The following is a 17,819-nucleotide window of genomic DNA, read 5'->3' on the forward strand; positions in this document are numbered from 1 at the left end:
TAGATGGGTTTATGAGAGCAGAAATTGACAAGAGAATTAAGAAATTATATTGTGCTCCTGAGTGGTGTTACAGAGTTCTTCTCGGTCCCACATCAAAAGACAGTCATTTTAAGTCATTTTGCTTGTGCATTTAGTCATTTCAACATGATTACATTTGATCAACTAATAAACATTTGGAAAGAAACAGGAACAGCTTAAAATAGTTCTCTGGAACCTCTTTAGGGTTGGCAGTATTGCCATTTGTTTTAAAGAAAGTGCTTGGGTGTTACTTTGTTATCTCTCACTTTGGGAGTTCTAGTGCTACACGGTGGTTAATGGAATTTGGTAAGATTACAGTTAAGTCCTGCTTTTTATGTTTATATTCTCTCTCTTCAGAAAGACCTTGAGGCAGCAAGACATAGGTGATTTTCATCTTCGGTTTAGATTCATATATTTGGACAAATAAAAAAAGAAAGACATAGGAATATTTTAAATTAAATTTATTGAGGTGATATTGGTTAATGAAATGATATAGGTTTCAGGCGTACAGTTCTATGTCTTTTTTTTTTTTAATGACTAAAGGTAGCACCTTGGTATTTCCATCCATGTTTTTGTTTTTAGGCTGACCTTGGCCCTGACAAGTATCTGTCAGATAAAGATTTTCAGTGTCTGATCAAACTTCTGCCTTCCTGTTTGGTGAGTACGGTTCCTGCTATGGTTGGTGTTGATGACAGATTCACAGTGTTTTCTGTGGACAGAGAGAGCTGGATACACTCAAAAGCGTGGAGAGGTATACTGGATTTCAGTTCCGATTGAAGTTGTTCCGTAGAACAGCTATGATAACTAGTCCCATAGATTGGAGGCTATTTAAATGGTATTTATAATGCCTAACCCATGAAATGTGGTACTTTAAACATAGACTTCATATTTTAAGCAAATATCAGAATAGGAACTAGCCACTTCGTTGTTGGTGAAGATGTTTATCGATGGAGTTAAAAGATCTGTTCTAGCCTGAGAAAACAGAATAAATAAGGGTTTAAGTAAGCTGGATGAGGGAAAGCCAAAATAACCCTTTTCCTGTCTGAGTTACTGTTCCCAGGGGCCAACCAAGTGGTCTTTAGGAAAACCTGGCATTAATTATGCTAAAATGCAATTCTAACCTGAGGCCTTTGGTGGAAAGAGCAACATCAATATATTTCAAAATAGACGCAGAATGTCTTCAGGAAAAGACTGATCTGTCCAGAAAAGTGAGTTAGTGTTGGTGTTCTTTACCTGTGGTCTGTGTGAGGATGTAGGACCCTGGAGTGAGTCACTCGTGGACTCAGCAGTCACACTGACCTGCCCAGGTGGCTGGCAAGTTTGTTTGTGAAGAAAGTGTGCCTTGTCAAACTAGTTAAACCAGGCTTTTAATGAGGGGTGGTGTGTAGCCAAGAAAAATGCTGTGGTCTTTGAGTTTGATTAATTGTGTGACACAGGCTGTCAGCACTCAACTCTGAATTTCTTTTAATGGGCAGGCGTTTTAAAAAGAAGGTGGTGTGGACAAGTGAAACATATTAATTGCAGAAGAGTCAGAAAACAAAGATAAGCAAAAGAAAAAAAGGAAAAGAAAACTCACCTGTAGATTCAACTAATTAGAAATAACAATGTTCACTTGTTACTGTTCTAGGATTGTATATGATTTGAAAATATATATATTATTTTAAAACTTGATTTTTTTGTTAGTAGTATACTGTGAACATCTTTCCCCCCTCCCCCACCTTCCTTCATTTACAATACAGAGCAGGCAAAGAGCCTGGGGTGAGGTGTGTGTAGGGTGGGTTTACCCTGCCTCTTCTCTCTGGACAGTCAGCGTAAGAGCACAGCCAGTGGTCAGCGAGGATGACCCAGCCCCACCCCACACCGTTCTCCCAACAGGAGCCAGTCCTCATCCCAGGTTTCAGAATTAGCTAAACCACAGGCCATGGACCCCATTCTCCAGGGTTACTCCTGCATTTCACCTGACACACATGGAGAAGGTGTTGATGTCCTTATCCAGCTGGTCCAGAAGGCTTACCATGAGCCTCTTTTATTGTCAACGACATCATTATTACTGGCTGCATAGAATTATTGTTGGCTATACCTTAGTTAACTAATCTGGATATTTGGATTACCTCCAGTTTTTGTCTCTTAAAAAAAAAAAGCTATAGCCCTGGCTGATGTGGCTCAGTTGGAGTATTATCCTGTGAGCCAAAGGGTCACCGGTTCGATTCCCAGTCAGGGCACATGCCTGGGTTGTGGGTTCAGTCCCTGATCAAGGCATGTGTAGGAGGTGACCAATCAATGTTTCTCACATGGATTTTTCTCTTCCTCTCTCTTTCCTCTCCCTTCCCCTCTCTCTAAAATCAATGGGCATGTCTTCAGGTAAGGATTAAAAGAAAGCCATAGTGAACAATTTTAGCTAAATGTTTATATTCATCCTTAACTATTTTCTAGTAAAGAACTAGAATTAATCAGTAAGTAATTATAGGGAGATATCTTGAGACTGTATAAACCTCCCTTTCTTTATCAAACCCACTGGCTTTAGCATTCGTTGAGCTTTTCTAACCCCATCATTTCTCTTACATTTATTAGTTGGCATTCTACGGTAAGGAATAGCCTTCTGTCCTTCCTTCTTTATTTGTATCTGTAGAACTCAAGGACTTTTATTTTATCCCTTGAGTTATTTGGGGGAGATGAAATGTTGGAAAATTAGATTGTGTGATAGTTGCACAGCTCTGAATATACTGAAAACCATGGAATTGTACAGTGTAAATAGGCGAATCATATGCTATGTGAGTTATATTTCAGTAAAGTTATTACATTGTCACCAGTAATCATTTTCATATGATGGTCAAGAGAAATTTCATGATCAATGACTGCATTTCCCTAGGCATACCCTTTCACCCCTCAACCCACTCAGCCCCTGCCCCCTGAATCTTTGCATAGCTCAGCACCCTTGTGTTTAAATTTTCATGGTACTTCTTTGTGCTAATGGACATTGTAATACCTGTCCAGAGCTAGACGGTTCATGTAATCAAAATTTCAGGTCATATGAATACTTTCCTTTCAGTCCTTAGTAATTTGTCTTGCTCTCCAAACCACTTGGTTGACGTCAGCCCGCATCTCAGGAGGATGCTGTGAATCTTCACCTTGCATACTCCAGGAGAAGGGCAGGAAGAGTCATGCTAGGTGCTTTGGAAAAAGGCCACCATCCCCCAGAATGCTACTTTTGCTTGTTTTCTGGCTGTCATGCTCCTTGGCTTGGCACAGTGTAGCAGAGTGGAATGTTAGGCAAAGCTGTGGATGAAGATACATTTTTCTTGGTCCCTACTTAGCTGTTCTAGGATTCAGATTATTCTTTACTGATTTACATAGGCAGAATATTAAAATCACTATTCTAGAAATTCAGACTTTCCCTTTCTTCCACCGCAGTTTTGCCTGAACTATGAGAAACATGCATACCAAAATAGATGCCTTCCATGTAAAGCTGACCACATCAGTTACGTACTTCCTTTTGTCAGTATTGTTTATGTTCCTTCTCTGATCTAAAGAACAATGTAGGAGTTGCTTGTCTAATAACTTGAAAAGGCTATGTGTTCAGAGAATATGCTCACATTTGTATGCAGCTAAACTGCTGAGATGGTACTTGACTCTGCATATCCAGAGTCAAGTTGGATGCAAATAAACCTGAATTTCTTTTTTGTTTTGCCAGCACCCTTACATCTATCGAGTTACCTTTGCCACAGCTAATGAATCCTCAGCATTGCTTATTAGGATGTTTAATGAAAAAGGAACTTTGAAGGACCTGATCTACAAGGTACTTTTGGTACAAGTTAGTGGTCATAAAGAAATTCACAAGTCCCTTTAAAACTTATATGGACACTTGATCCCTGAGGTTCCAGAAACTAGGCCCTGAGGATGTTATTTTAATTTTATTTGGAATTTATTTTGATTTGAGTGATAAAAACTACAGAGTATAGTTAAAAAAGCATTGCTTTCCCCACATGATGGAAGGTTGAACATTTAATGATTATGTCCGTTGCATTGTGGTTTGTGGTCAGTTTAACAAAGCTACACTATCTCAAAGTTGGGGAAAATTTTTTTAAATAGTGAAAAATTCTAATAGTATATAAGACTTTGGGGTTGGCTAAGGTCAAGACCAGGCACATTTTCACTGGACTAGACATGGGGCAAAACCCAGGTTAGCCTCTTTCTGTCAGCTGCACAGTCTTGCACTTCAAACACCCACCCCCCACAGTATGGCGTCCTAGTCTCTGCAGAGTCCTGCCTGTCAGGAAACCTGTGTGCGGATGCTGACCCTTCTGCCTCTCTCTTACGTGCTCTGTGTTCTTTTCCAAAGTCAAAACCAAAAGACCCATTCTTAAAGAAGTACTGCAATCCTAAGAAGATCCAGGGCCTTGAACTTCAGCAAATAAAAACATATGGGCGGCAAATATTAGAGGTAAGAGGTATTTAATTTTCAAGTTGCATTGGAATTTCACTCAGCATTCCAATATTCTTTTGGGAAAGTTATTAAGCAATATCCCCAATAATTTAAGTTATTTGATTGTTTATAAACTGATGGCATTGTCATATTTGACTGCAAAAAGTAAATGTTTGAGACGAAGACTAATTTAGAAATACAAAATTCCAAAAAGCTTAGCTACTGGATTTTAGTGTCTGATTGTTAAAAACTTAACTATGTGGGTACTGATTTCTGTGTTATTTTTGGTCAATCTTTATCTTTGTGACAAAATTCTTGGTTTTATTATATATGTAACCAGAGTGTTCCCTTACTGGAGTGTAATTAGCATGAAAAGCTTTTACCACGTCACTCTCTAACGCAGTGTTCTCCAGTCCTCTTGGAGTGTGCAACCCTATCAGTGAAAACAATCTCAGGAGGACCCTCCCCCGATGATGTGTGTATTTAACTATTACATACATGTACTACTACTAACATGTTTTGTACATTATAAGTTCAGAATGAGATTAAAAACAAAACAAATAGAGCCCTGACTGGTGTGGCTTAGTGGGTTGGGCACTGCCCTGTAAACTGGAAAGGTCACCAGTGTAATTCCCTGTCAGGGCACATGCCTGGGTGGTGGGCCAGGTCCTCAGTTGGGGGTGTGCAAGAGGCATCTGATCTGTGTTTCTCTCACATGTCAATGTTTCTCTCCCTCTCCTTCTCCCTCCCTTACCCTCTCTCTAAAAATAAATAAAATCATAAAAAATAAAACAAAAATAAAAAGAGAAGTTGAAACATTTTTTTCCAGTCTTCAATGGAATGTCCTGGCCACCCCTATTACTGGGTGAGCCGCTTTTATTAAATGTTTGCTTCTCTTTGTGGGAGCCTGTCATATGTTTCTATCAATAAATAGGCTAATATATTGTAAGGTGATGTTTTTAACTCAGCCCCTATCAAGCACTGATATGATAGCTTTACTGCTCTATACTGGGGGATTGGACTTTGCCATGAAGAGGGCTTGGCCTGTTGGGGTGAGGAAGTGATTTAAGTAGAGGCTTTTGGTGTAAAGCTATTAACCCCACGCAGACACAGGCTGCTTCTCTATTCTGTGGAAACGAGGGATCTGGCATTGCATTGCATCTCACAGCTGGGAAGCATTCAGCATCACATCTTTTTCCAGAAAGATGGATGGAGGTGGCAATTTTCTTTAGGAATCTCCCCAGTGAACTGTTTGATTTTGTTTGAAAATACACTGACTCAAAAAAACAAAGCTTAAGCGGTCTTATATCGGAATGAGTTAGGGGAAATGTAACCTGTACATATTTTTAAATAGGTACTGAAGTTTCTGCATGACAAGGGATTCCCTTATGGGCATCTCCACGCCTCCAACGTCATGCTGGATGGGGACACTTGCCGGCTGCTAGACCTTGAGAATTCCTTATTGGGCCTTCCTTCCTTCTACCGATCTTATTTCTCACAATTCAGGAAAATCAATGTAAGTTGCTGACAGTAATGAAACAGCAGGTTCATCTTGAGGTATAAATTATCCCTATGGCCAGACCCCTGTAAGAAATATGCACAAAGCAGTGAAAAGGTATGGTTGGGGTGGGCCATACCTGTTGGCTGGTTTCTCCTGTGGAGCATTGCTGAATCTCCAGAGGCTAAGCTGAAATGGTAGATGGGAGAAGGAAGGGCATAGAGTCACTTATTGGAAGACTGTGGAGGGCGAGACCAAGACCTTTGGTCAGAGCAATGCCTTGTGAATTTTTACAAAAGGCTTTGGAGTTGCATTTTCACTACCGATGAGTGGGGTCACCCCAGGCCTTGTTTCTCAGTGGAAGCTGAGGACGGGGACACTGCAATTCATAAAGCCAAACTGAAAGAGCAACGTGCCACTGCTCTCTCTTCTTCTACAGACGTTGGAAAGTGTGGACGTCCACTGCTTTGGCCACTTATTGTATGAAATGACCTACGGACGACCTCCAGACTCGGTGCCTGTAGACTCTTTCCCTCCTGCCCCATCTATGGCTGTGGGTCAGTATGAGGTTTGGAGGGGTCTTCTGGTCCCTACTCACCCACTTCTAGGATCCAGGAAGGACCCAGAGGACGTTGTCATGCTCTACAGCCAGAAAGTCTTATCCAATTTAAAAGCTAAGCAGATCTGAGTAATTTACTTAAATGCACTTCATTGAAATTCAGATGGTGTGTTCACCTGTCAGGCCGTCTGAAACAGAGGAATTTTTGTAAGAGAGATTAGAATTTTGAAAGCAGGAGCATGTAAAGAGCAGTATGGCCAGACTGAATCAGATCTAGAAACAGAAGCCAGGATCAGACAATTTGAAGCCAATCTTGAGGGCTCTGTCAGGTGTCAGGAGTCAGACCAAGGCAAGGAACAAGGGAGCCATGGGCAGATACCTGGGAGATAGGAGCCTAGCAGGCCTAGAGCCACGGGAGGCAGGCAGGAAAGCAGACACTGGCAAATCAGATCCAGGAGCTCTCCCAGCAGTACCTGAGGGGCCGAGGAGAGCTGGGGGACTGGTGGGAGGCATCGTGAGGAAGGAGAGATGGAGGAACTCATACAGACTCATCCCCTCACAGCCAGCTCAGAACTCACGGCTAGAGCACAGAGGGGAGGGGAGGGGAGGGCAGGGTGGCTCTCGGACCACTGCGCCATGAAGGTATGCGGCCCTCCACCAAGCACTAATTTTGTGTTAAGTGAGTCAGTTCAAGGGAACGGGCACTGAGACTGCTTTGTGTTGAGTTCAAACAGCTGAAACTGAACAGTGGTGGGTAGGAAAGTCTGGCTGCTTGTGCTATTATCAGCCAAGGTGTTGGATGCTGAGGTATCAACAACTGGCATTTTGCGTACTGGTTTTGATTAAAAGCAGGCAAACAGCAAAATGTCTTTTGAGTTAAAAATTTTTACTTCTGTTTAGTGTTTACTTCTCTTTTCGAGAGCAAACACTTTTATGAATGGTATCTCGAATCCTCCCTCCATTTATCTTTGAAGTATACTTAGCTGTCTGTCAGCCTGTGGTTTCTAACCTGCTTAGTTTGAGTCCTCAGTACATCGGTGTTGCCAGCATTCCCCCTTCCCACGTTCACCATCTGTCTGCGCGTGAAGTTTTGACACTGTCCCCGATCAGCCTACAGACAGTTGTTGCAAAGCGCTGTCAAACCCTTTATCACCGAGTGGATTTGCCAACATGTTCTGTGGAACTAAAATGTGTATCTGTTCATTTCAAGTGGCCGTGTTGGAGTCTACGCTGTCTTGTGAAGCCTGTAAAAATGGCATGCCTACCGTCTCCCGGCTCTTACAGATGCCGTAAGTCAATCATACACCTTGGTTGTTATCTTCGTACCTTGCAGAGTCCGAGAGACCACCTTGCTGACAGTCACTTGCAGCATGATATCACGGCCTTTCCTTGTGACCTCTCTGCTACCTTAGTCTGATTGCTCTTCTCTGACCTCAGCCTCGTTTTCATGTGTGCCTTCCTGTTGACATGAGCATTGTGTATGTGTCCATGTGGCGGCCCCCCATTTGGGAAGTACCGAAGGAAGGCCCTCTCAAGCAGCTGTCCTTCATGACGCTGTTTTGGGCACCACTGGGTCACAGCTGTGGCTAGTTCACAAGCCGCAGGGTCTGCCTTGGAGGGTCTGCCCTCTGTGAGGCGGGCAGTACGTTTCCAGCCTCCCCTGCGCTTGTTTGTTCGTTTACTCACTGGGTAATGTTTATCAAATGTCTGACAGGTACTGGCTCTGGGGTGGAGGCTTACAGCTCAGGAGACATTCCCTTGTAAACAGGATTATGAGTAGGTAATTAAGGTGGTTGGACTAGTGCTTTGGGGCCTTTCCTTCAGACACATTTTCTGCCTGTTCATGGAGAGGCAGCAGGGTGGTTAAGCAGGGTGTGTCTGAGGTTGGATGGACCTGGGGGTGGATCCAGCTTCACCACTTCTTTTTTTTATTTTTATTGACGACACTGTTGCAGATGTCCCCATTTTCTTCCCCTTTGCCCCTCTCCCAGCTCCCACTTCCCAGCTTCACCACTTCTACTTGGGCGACCTCGGGCAAGTTTCCTAACCTCTGGGAGCTGAATTTTCTCATTTGTAAAATGGGGATAGTAATAGGCCTCGTTTCAGAGGGTTCTTGGGAGGGTTTAAAGAGACGATTCCTAGTACAGTGCCTAGCACTTAAGTGCTTATTAAATATTAGTTATGATTAATATGATTCAGCTTTTATTTTGTGAACATTCCATTCCATGTGACACTCCCAGTGCTGTGTCTGTACTGGCTTATTGTAAACAGATCGGGGGTACTGAGGGAACAGTAACGGGGGAAGCGGGAGGGGGCAGCTTGAAGTGCATGCGGCTGAGTGCAGAGCGGGCAGCGGGAAGTGCAGCTTTGTTGCAGAGGGTCTGCTACTGCCGTGAGGAGCTGAGCAGCCCAAGCCTCTGCCCGTGGATGTGACATTCTCCTGTGTGACTGACACAGGCGAGCCCCTCGTCCAACCAGCCACTGTTAATAACAGTGTGAACATGGGAAGACAGGTCCAGTTAGGGAAACAACAGTTTTCACAGGCTTCTAGAACAGAATGCATTTGTAGTTAGGGAACAGCCTGTACCCACACTGATTTACTTGGGTTTATATTTCTGCCCCAAGCCCTCACATTTTCTCCCACTTCCAGTTCTAAAGTGAATCCGAATATTATTTCCTTACTTAAGTCTTTCTACCCCGTGGGCTTCAGCCTTGAGAAGAGCACTGGGAGAGGTGTAAACCTTGTCCAGTTCAGGTTGCCTGGAAATAAACACACCTGTGGCCTTGGAGGGCAGAATTTGGTCTCCATCTCCAGAACTGCCTGGGGAGCTCAGTGGGAAAAGGTTAACCCTGTCATTCCTCCTTGTCACATAGTTCCTGATTTTTAAAAAGGGGGACTCTTCAAGGAAAGACTCACAGGCATTTAGTCACCATCCAAATGGCCATTTAAACACTCTGTCTAGCCCTGGCCGGTGTGAATCAGTTGGTTGGGCATTGTTCTGTGAACCAGAAGTTCACTGGTTCAATTTCACCACCAGTTTGAATCCTGGTCAGGGCACATGCCTGGGTTGCAGGTTCTGTTCCCTGGGGTATGTTTGGAATGCAACCATTGTTGCTCTCTCCCATTAATGTTTCTTACCCTCTTTCTCCCTTCCTTCTCCTCTCTCTAAAATCAAAAATAGAATATTATAAATAAATAAACTTTCCAACCTGTTTTAGCCAAAACAATTCAGAATTCCTTATGCTATTTTCAATAACATAGTTTTGAAGAGAGAGTAGATATACTCTAAAAGCTGCTATTTCTTTTTAAGAGAGCATGAGAAACACTACTTTTCTTAGGAGAAAATCACTTTCTCATTAGAGTCTAATCAAAACAATTTCTTTCCACCACATGGTTTTATTTTATTGAGCTCCAGAATAAATTTTATCCTCCTCTGGGACCAAAAAAGAAAAAAAACAAAAAAGGAAAACTAGTTGCTCTGTTCAGAAATATCTGCGGTATATATAATCTGAAACAAATGGAAATAATAATATAATAAATAACTATTTGCAAAACTAATTTTTAAGTGTAAATTAATTTACTACATAGCATGAAAGGAGTTTTGCCCTTCAGTGGGGGAATAACCCCCAGTCCACAGCTGACCCAGTGCTCCTGGTAGCTGGAGTGGGGGTCTTCCCAAGGTCACACTGGGTGGCCTGGAAACGTTCTTCAGTATGTCAGTAGACAAGAAATGGTGGGTTGGGTCAGTCCTGGGGGCTGTGGGAGCTCCCTGGGCTCAAGATGTCTCGTTCTGTTTTGATCGTCCTCTGAGAGTGCACCTGCTTTAAGAAAGACTTTTTTTTTGTCCTTTTCTTTCTCTTTACAGATTATTCAGTGATGTTTCACTAACCACTTCTGAAAAGCCACAGTTTAAGGTAAAGTTAACCATATCTTTTTTGGTTTGTGACATAAATAAGTTGACTGTGAAAGTTAATGCTTTTTTTAATTAAAAAAGAGGAGGTCCATTACTTATAATAAGAAAATTTTAAAAACAATCTAAATGTCCTATAATTAGGGAATAATTTAATAATTCATAGTACCTCTGGTTGATAAAATGTTTTTATCTAATACAAGTAAAATTTGTTAAGACATCGCAGTCATGTGGAAAATGATCATCATTTGCACTAATGGATAGAAAAAGCAAGATATAAATACAATGTGTGAAAAAATACCTGCATCTAGCAGAAAGCCTGGGAGAAAGTGCCCTGAGAAGTAGCAGCGTTGTGTGGTACGGAAGGAGCAGGGGCTTTGAAACCCCCCCAACACTGGGCTGATGCCTTACTTTGCTTTTTTAATACCAGCTGTTTACTTAAGTTTACTTTGGTTTCTCAGCCACGCATTTAACATTTCGACCAGATAGGCCTTTGTTTTGTCGGACTGTCCTGTGTACTGTAGGATGTTAGGCAGTGTCCTTGGTTTGTACCCACTGGGTGTGAATAGTACTCCCCCTACTCCCCACACATTGTGGCTATCAAAAATGCCTCCAGCACTGCCAGACGTCCCCTAGAAAGGGCAGGAGACAAAATCACCCCCATTTCAGCGCTACCAATCTGTGGGCAAGTACCCACTCTTTGGGTCTGTGTACTCCGTGTGTGGAGCTGATGAGCAACACCCATCTACTGTCACCGTCATTGGACAACGGAGATAATCCACGTGAACACCTCGTCTGGGGCCTGGCTCTCCTCGGTGCTCACTGTTGGTGTTGTTTTGGGTGGTAGAATGAAGGGCAATTCTCTTTCTCCTCTTTATATTCCCAAAGAACATGTAATGCTCTTATGATAATATTAAATTTAGAGAAAAAAAGGGAAAAAACAGAACAACTTGGGGTCAGAAGATTATATAGGTGACAGATGCTTTCCTCTGTCCTCGTTACCAGTTGGCGGAGTTCTGACAATAATGGCTTGTTTGGATCTGAAATAGGAAATAAAAACATTTAAATTCATCTCTTTACGGAATCTCCTCAGAAAATATATTCAGCCTTGTAAATAACTATGCTCTCCTCAAACCCTGATCGTTCAGCCCAAGGATTATTACCAGACCTTACTCTTGCCCTAAGTCAAGAGAGTCTGTGCAGCCAAGACAAGGCGATTTTAGAAGCCAGTGTTAATTTTTTGTATATACATCGTCTTTCTGGAAAGATGCACAAGAAACTGGTGACACTGGTTGCGTCCACAAAGGGGACCTGTGTGGGCGACTTTTCAGTGTGTTTCTATACTTTTACACCTTTTGACTTTGACTGTATTACATACTCAAAACGTAAGTTTATATTTTAAAAAGAATACTGGAGATCAAAAGTTCCACATGATCTGAGTATCTTTTTTCAAGGCCTGAGCTTTCATCATCATTTAAAAAACTAATAAATCAAAGCTCAGAAAAATCTTAATCTTGTGAAATTCAGAAAGTAAGTCTTTGACAGAGAAAAATCCCTCCGGAGTTACAAAGTATTATAATTAATTGAATTTGTGTGTGTTCCAGTAAATTTTATATATTTTTAATTTTTTTCTTCTTTTTGGTGGTGGTGGGGTATATTTTTAAATTTTTAATCTTGATAAAAAACAATGTAAAATTTATTCCCTTAACCATTTTTTCTCTTAACTGTTTTTAAGTATACAGTTTAGTAGTGTTGAGTATATTCACATTGTTGTGTTGAACAAGATCGTTAGAGCTTTTTCATCTTGCAAACTCAACCTCTAGAACAGCTGGCCCGCCACCGCCCATTTCCCAACCCCCAGCCTTGACAAACACAGTTCTACTGTCTGCTTCCGTGATTCGGACAACTCTAGATATCTTATAAGGTTGAATCACACAGTATTTGCCCTTTTGTAACTGGCCTATTCCACTCAGCATAAATGTCCCTAAGTTTTATCTGTGTTACGTGGCATGTGACAGGATTTCCTTTCTCAAGGCTAAGTGATGCTCCCCTGTGAGTATCTGCCACGTTTCGTTAATCCATCTATCTGTTGATGGAGGTCTCACCTCTTGTCTGTTGTGAATAACGCTGCAGTGAATGCAGGGTGTGTCTCGACCCTGCTTTCAGGCCTTTTGGACATAGACCTAGAAGTTGCTGGATCGTATGCCGATCCAATTTTAAGAGGAACTTGCATACTATTCTCTGTAGTAGCTGTACCATTTTATATTTCAACCATTAGTGTACCAATGTTCCAGTTTTTCTACATTCTCATCAACAATTGTTATTTTCTGTTTTTTTAATAGTGACCACTTTAATGAGGATGAGATGATATTTCATTGTGGCTTCGACTTGCATTTCTGTAACGATTAGAGATGTTGACCATCTTTTCATGTGCCTGTTGACCATATGTATGTCTTCTTTGGAGATATATCTGTTCAGGTCCTTTGCCCATATTTTTTCTTCGATTTTCTGGGGGGGTTTCTTTTTCCAGCTTTATTGTGGTGTAATCCATTTTTTTGTGACAAGTCCATTTAAAAAATTTGGTTACTTATGTTTTTGTTGTTGAGTTGTAGGAGTTCTTTATATATTCTGGATATTAATCTCTTATCAGATATATGATTTCCAGTCATTTTCTCCCATTCCGTAGGTTGCCTTTTCACTCTGTTCATTGCTTCCTTTGATGTGCAGAAGTTTTAAGTGTGTGATATGGTCCCTTTTGTCTACTCTGAGGGGTCCAGAGTAGCTTTTGTTGCTGTGCTTTCGGTGTCCAAGCTAAGAGATCACTGCCAAATCCAATATCATAAAGCTTTTCTCTTATGCTTTCTTCTGATTTTATAGTTTTGGGTCTTAGGTTTAGGTCTTCAATCCAGCTTTGTGCTTATTTTGTGAAAGGTTCATTCTTTCCTGTGTAAATATACCATTTTCCCAGCATCATGTATTGAAGAAGCTCCCCTTCCCCTGTTGTATGCTTTTGGCACCTTGTCAAAGATCATTTGGACATACACATGTGGATTTGTTTCTAGGCTCTCTATTCTGTTCCACAGGTTTATAAGTCTTTCTTATTTTTTATTTTTTTATTTTTAGAGAGAGGGGAAGGGAGGGAGAAAATGAGGGAGAGAAACACCGATGTGAGAGAAACATCCATTGGTTGGCTCTCATATGTCCCCAGTCCAGGAACCAAACCTGTAACCCAGGGGTGTGCCCTGACTGAGAATCAAACCAGTGACATTTTGCTGTGCGGGATGATGTCCAACCGACTGATCCACACCAGTCAGGGCCCTATCTGTCTTTCTTTATGCTAGTATCACACTGTTTTGATTACTGTAGTTTTGTAATATGTTGTAAAATCAGGAAGTATGAGGCCTTAAATTTTTATCTTTTTTTTTAGATTGTTTTGGTAATTCATAGTCCCTTGAGAATTAGTTGAAATACTTGAAGCATACATCATATCTATTTTTGTGTTTATTTTACATATTTATTGATAAGAAATGCTAATGAGCTGCATGTAGTGGGGATACCAAAAGTGGCCGGCACAGGATTCAAGTGGACAGTTTGTAACCGATTTCATTCCAGGTGCCGTCCTTCTTGATAACCAATTGCTCCTTCATTAAAACCAGGTTTGGGATTTGGGAGAAGCTTCAACTATTTTCCTCAATAGATTATGTACTTTCTCTTCTTTCAGATCCCCACAAAGTTAAAAGAAGCATTGAGAATTGCCAAAGAATGTATAGAAAAGAGACTAATTGAAGAACAGAAACAGGTAAATTGCCTGTAGCTCCTCACTGCCCTTTGATCTTTTAGTGTTTCTGTTCTCTGCCTGGAATTCATGGTGGTTTACTTTTAACTGATTGTTCATTCCACAAACATTTTTTGCATACCTATTCTGAACGAGGCTTCAGGCTCAATGCTGTGAGGCTGCTGAATCCTCCCTGTCCTTCCCTTAAGGAGCTCAGCCTGTTGGGGAAAAAAACAGGTCTATAAGGGGTGGTGATTCCTTATGATCAGGGGAGGCTGGGTCATGGTGGGCACATGTGGTTCGTGCTCCAAAGGTGCTGGCGACCACACTCATCTTCGGCAAGAGAAAGAGGCAGGAAGGAACTGGGGGAGGCAAGAAAGGTCTTTACCCTTGGGCATACTCTTCTCCCAGACATCCAGACCTTGACCTTGAAGACACACAGGCTGAGCAGGGAAATATTTTACATCCAAACAATTTGATTTGGCAAAACATGTTAGATTTTCATTAGCGTAGGATATGCTCACATTTGTGATGAATTGTGTTCTCTTACAGATTCACCAGCATCGAAGACTGACAAGAGCTCAGTCTCACCATGGATCTGAAGAAGAAAGAAAAAAGAGAAAGATTTTAGCTCGAAAGGTAAGACTGCTGTCTGTCTGAATTCTCTGTGTGTGTAAAAAAGTTCTGGATTCCACGTAGAGAGTTCTCAGTTAGTGGTGCAATTTCATTGATGACAGATTTTGTGCTATGTCTCCTTGAAAGCCAAAACTATTTGCAGATGACTGGTTTCCCGCTTATAAAAGGGAGCTACATAATACCAGGAAACAAATGGACCATGTAGTTTCCTGGCTTGTTGGGCTGATCATGGCCTGATGTGACTGGGGAAGTGATTGGCCTGGGATAATAGTCGACATGGTTCATTTTATTTTCCCCTTTGGTTTTGGCTTGTGCCTTTTTCACTGTATTAAGTTATGAGGCCAGATATGACCTTGTGTGTGGATAAACTAAGCACATGCCTAGAAAATATTTTTATTCTAACTCTCAGTGTCAGTGTATTTATTCCCTTTCCCCCTCTCTCTTTTTATTTTTAAAGAAGTCAAAACGATCTGCTATTGAAAATAATGAAGAACATCCAGCAAAATATAGCAACTCCAATAATTCAGGTAACTGGTTATAGACTGTGATGGAGTAACTGGTCCCAGCATCCAAAGACTAGGACCAGGAGGCTTTAGTTGGTCAAGAGGTCTTGGATTCTGGTAGCCAGAGTGTAGAGTGTGGTAACCAATGTGGAAAACAAAAGAATTCTGTCCCTAATGAAGGATTACAACAGCATTCATGGCTCACAGGACGCAGGAGCTGGAAGGGACCTTAGAGGTTATTGGGTGAGCCAGCCTCTTCACTAATGGCAGGACTCGATCAACCCAAGATGAGCATTATCTACAGAACAAAAACCAACCCAAACTTAAAATTCAAGGGATCCTGCTTTTCAGTGGAGCCTGCGTGAACAGTAGTGCCCCTAAATCCTGTTCTCTGCTCCAGTCACCACGTGGTGGGAGAATGTGCCGTCCGTGTAAAGGAAAGGACTCAATAGTGTGCGGGATGGCAAAAAGCGTTATTTCAGAAGGGCCGAGATGGCACAGAGAGCACTGTCCTGAGCTGGCAGTCATCACTGCCATTCCTGGCTGTCTCTCACCCAGCTGGCTTTGGGCCTAAATGTTCACATCTTTGGAAATTAGGGCCAGATTGAATGACCTCGTGAGACCTTCTAGTTTTTATTCTGTATGAGTCTGTGAAGGAGAGTTCTACGTGGAGGAGGGGAGGGTTCATTCTAACCCAGGCAGCTTTGGCTTAGGCCTGGAAAGTAAGGGATGGGAGGTTTTTTAAGGTTCAGGAATAGCTATATGCTTTTAGGCAGGGAAAGGATCTTGCAGAGAGGAAGAAGCTGAAGATGCAAAAGAGAAAGTGATGGGGTGAGGGGCCTAGAGAGAAGGCCAAGGGCTCAGCATCAGGAGCCCAACTGTCAGTCTCAGCCTTGGAGGAAGCCCGTCTATCTTTCCCGGAGGCAGAAGTCTAGAGAGCTGATGAAGAGTTAGAGGTGTTTAAAAGCAGAAGGAAGGGAAGATATTGAGGGCCTTCACAGTTCCTACCTTCTCAGGGTCTTCTTGGTGAAGTCAGGGAGGAGGACCTCTGCTGGGGATACGAGGAGAAACAGAGTGGTGCACAAGGTGGACTAGCCAAAGAATGCAGATGGTGTGGGCGGAGCTGGGAGCTGGAAGGGTTGGGGAAGATTGTAGGCTCCACAAAGCCTTTGAGAGTCATGCTGACACCGCTGTCTGCAGAGTCTAGGTCAGAGAAGGGGTCAGGGCGGAGCTAGAGGGAAGAGAAGGAGGGGAGGCCAGGCCCTGGAGATCCCAGTGAGGATCCAGGCAGGCTCCACGGATGTGGAGGCTGAGAGAGGAGAGCTGGAGGATGCTGCAGGCCTCTTTTCTCTGTGGTTGATGGGATAGACAAGGGCCAATCATTGTTGTCCTTAGGCTGAGACTCAGGTCTCCAGCCAGCATGTCTGAGTAGCAGTCATTCTGTCCAGCAGCTAATTCTTTACAAAGCAGAGGAAGCCTGCCTCTGTGTTTTCCACCTTCCTGAGGCAACTGCCTGCCTGCAAGGCTCTGTGCCAGGTGCAGCCAGATGGCACCCATGAGGGGTGCCCTCGTGGAGTTTAGGAAAACAAAGTAGCAGTTGATCATCTCCAGATTTCACTGGAGTCACTAGTCTTCTCCCTATTAAAATCTATGTTAGCACTGCCAAGCGATATAAAAACGGGGTGGGGTTGAGTTTTACCTCCATTATCAGTAAAATGCTTCATATAGGGAGGTGAGAGGATATTGCAAACAGTGGAAAGGTATTCATTCAACTGGAGGGTGGGCGATTGAATTAGGCATTTCTCCTCGTGCCGTGTCCATGTCCACGTGTCCTGTGGGCCATGGGGGAGAAGGTGGTTGGAGGCTTCCCCAGAAGGGACAGTGGTTCCTCAGGGGCAGGATCACACCTGTCCCCGGGGTTGGGGTCGACCCCTCAATAGGACCTCTGTTTGGGGCCGGGGGCTCATGTAGGAACTTCTGCCTCCCCATCGGGCTACTTCCATGTTAGACCAGCAGGATATATTCCGGGGATTTCTGAGTACTGGGGAGATGCTGAGAACTTGAAAATATTTGAAATATAACAAGGTGACGAGGTCCTGAAAATACATGACAACATATGGGAATATGTACATTCTTTTAATGTAAATAATGGTATGTACTGAATTTTAAGTAAGGAAAGGTCTAGGAAATCCACAAACTGAATAGACTGGCCCTATCTTATTGAATGTACCTGCTGGTAAAATGGAACTTCTATATAGAGCATCACTAGGTGGATGGTGTGGGGAACTCTCACTTCCTTTGGACTTCTCTGCTCCTCTCTGTCCCCTGTACAGCTGTGATACTGTCATTTGTCATTCATCACCCAGGGACAGTGGTTGTGTCAGGAAGAGATACTGTAGCCAATTGCAAAGCTGGTATCAAATAAACTGTAGGGAGCAGCCAAACCCTATTCCCATATCCTGTCCTGGAGTGGAAACATGTGGTCATTGGTCCAGT

General features: G+C 42.6%; 1 protein-coding gene and 1 non-coding gene across 7 annotated transcripts in view; one reads left to right on the forward strand and one right to left on the reverse strand.

Annotated features, from left to right (window-relative positions):
- The window catches only part of PXK (PX domain containing serine/threonine kinase like), a 70,896-nt gene that overhangs the window by 44,539 nt on the left and 8,538 nt on the right, over nucleotides 1–17,819 (forward strand). For all 6 annotated transcript variants that reach the window (XM_037040784.1, XM_037040785.1, XM_037040786.1 and 3 more), the window contains 10 exons: nucleotides 601–675; nucleotides 3,710–3,814; nucleotides 4,358–4,459; nucleotides 5,796–5,957; nucleotides 6,379–6,496; nucleotides 7,709–7,787; nucleotides 10,365–10,413; nucleotides 14,131–14,208; nucleotides 14,737–14,823; nucleotides 15,278–15,347. In XM_037040784.1, coding sequence (XP_036896679.1) covers nucleotides 601–675; nucleotides 3,710–3,814; nucleotides 4,358–4,459; nucleotides 5,796–5,957; nucleotides 6,379–6,496; nucleotides 7,709–7,787; nucleotides 10,365–10,413; nucleotides 14,131–14,208; nucleotides 14,737–14,823; nucleotides 15,278–15,347 — 925 coding nt within the window. The remainder of the gene's footprint in view (nucleotides 1–600; nucleotides 676–3,709; nucleotides 3,815–4,357; nucleotides 4,460–5,795; nucleotides 5,958–6,378; nucleotides 6,497–7,708; nucleotides 7,788–10,364; nucleotides 10,414–14,130; nucleotides 14,209–14,736; nucleotides 14,824–15,277; nucleotides 15,348–17,819) is intronic.
- On the reverse strand, nucleotides 1,733–1,862 carry LOC118983701 (small nucleolar RNA SNORA51). Its single transcript, XR_005065769.1, has one exon. It is a non-coding gene; the product is annotated as a small nucleolar RNA SNORA51 (small nucleolar RNA).

The sequence above is a fragment of the Sturnira hondurensis genome, unplaced genomic scaffold (genome assembly GCF_014824575.4).
Source record: "Sturnira hondurensis isolate 20B ecotype Veracruz unplaced genomic scaffold, ASM1482457v3 Scaffold0002840, whole genome shotgun sequence".
Taxonomy (NCBI): domain Eukaryota; kingdom Metazoa; phylum Chordata; class Mammalia; order Chiroptera; family Phyllostomidae; genus Sturnira; species Sturnira hondurensis.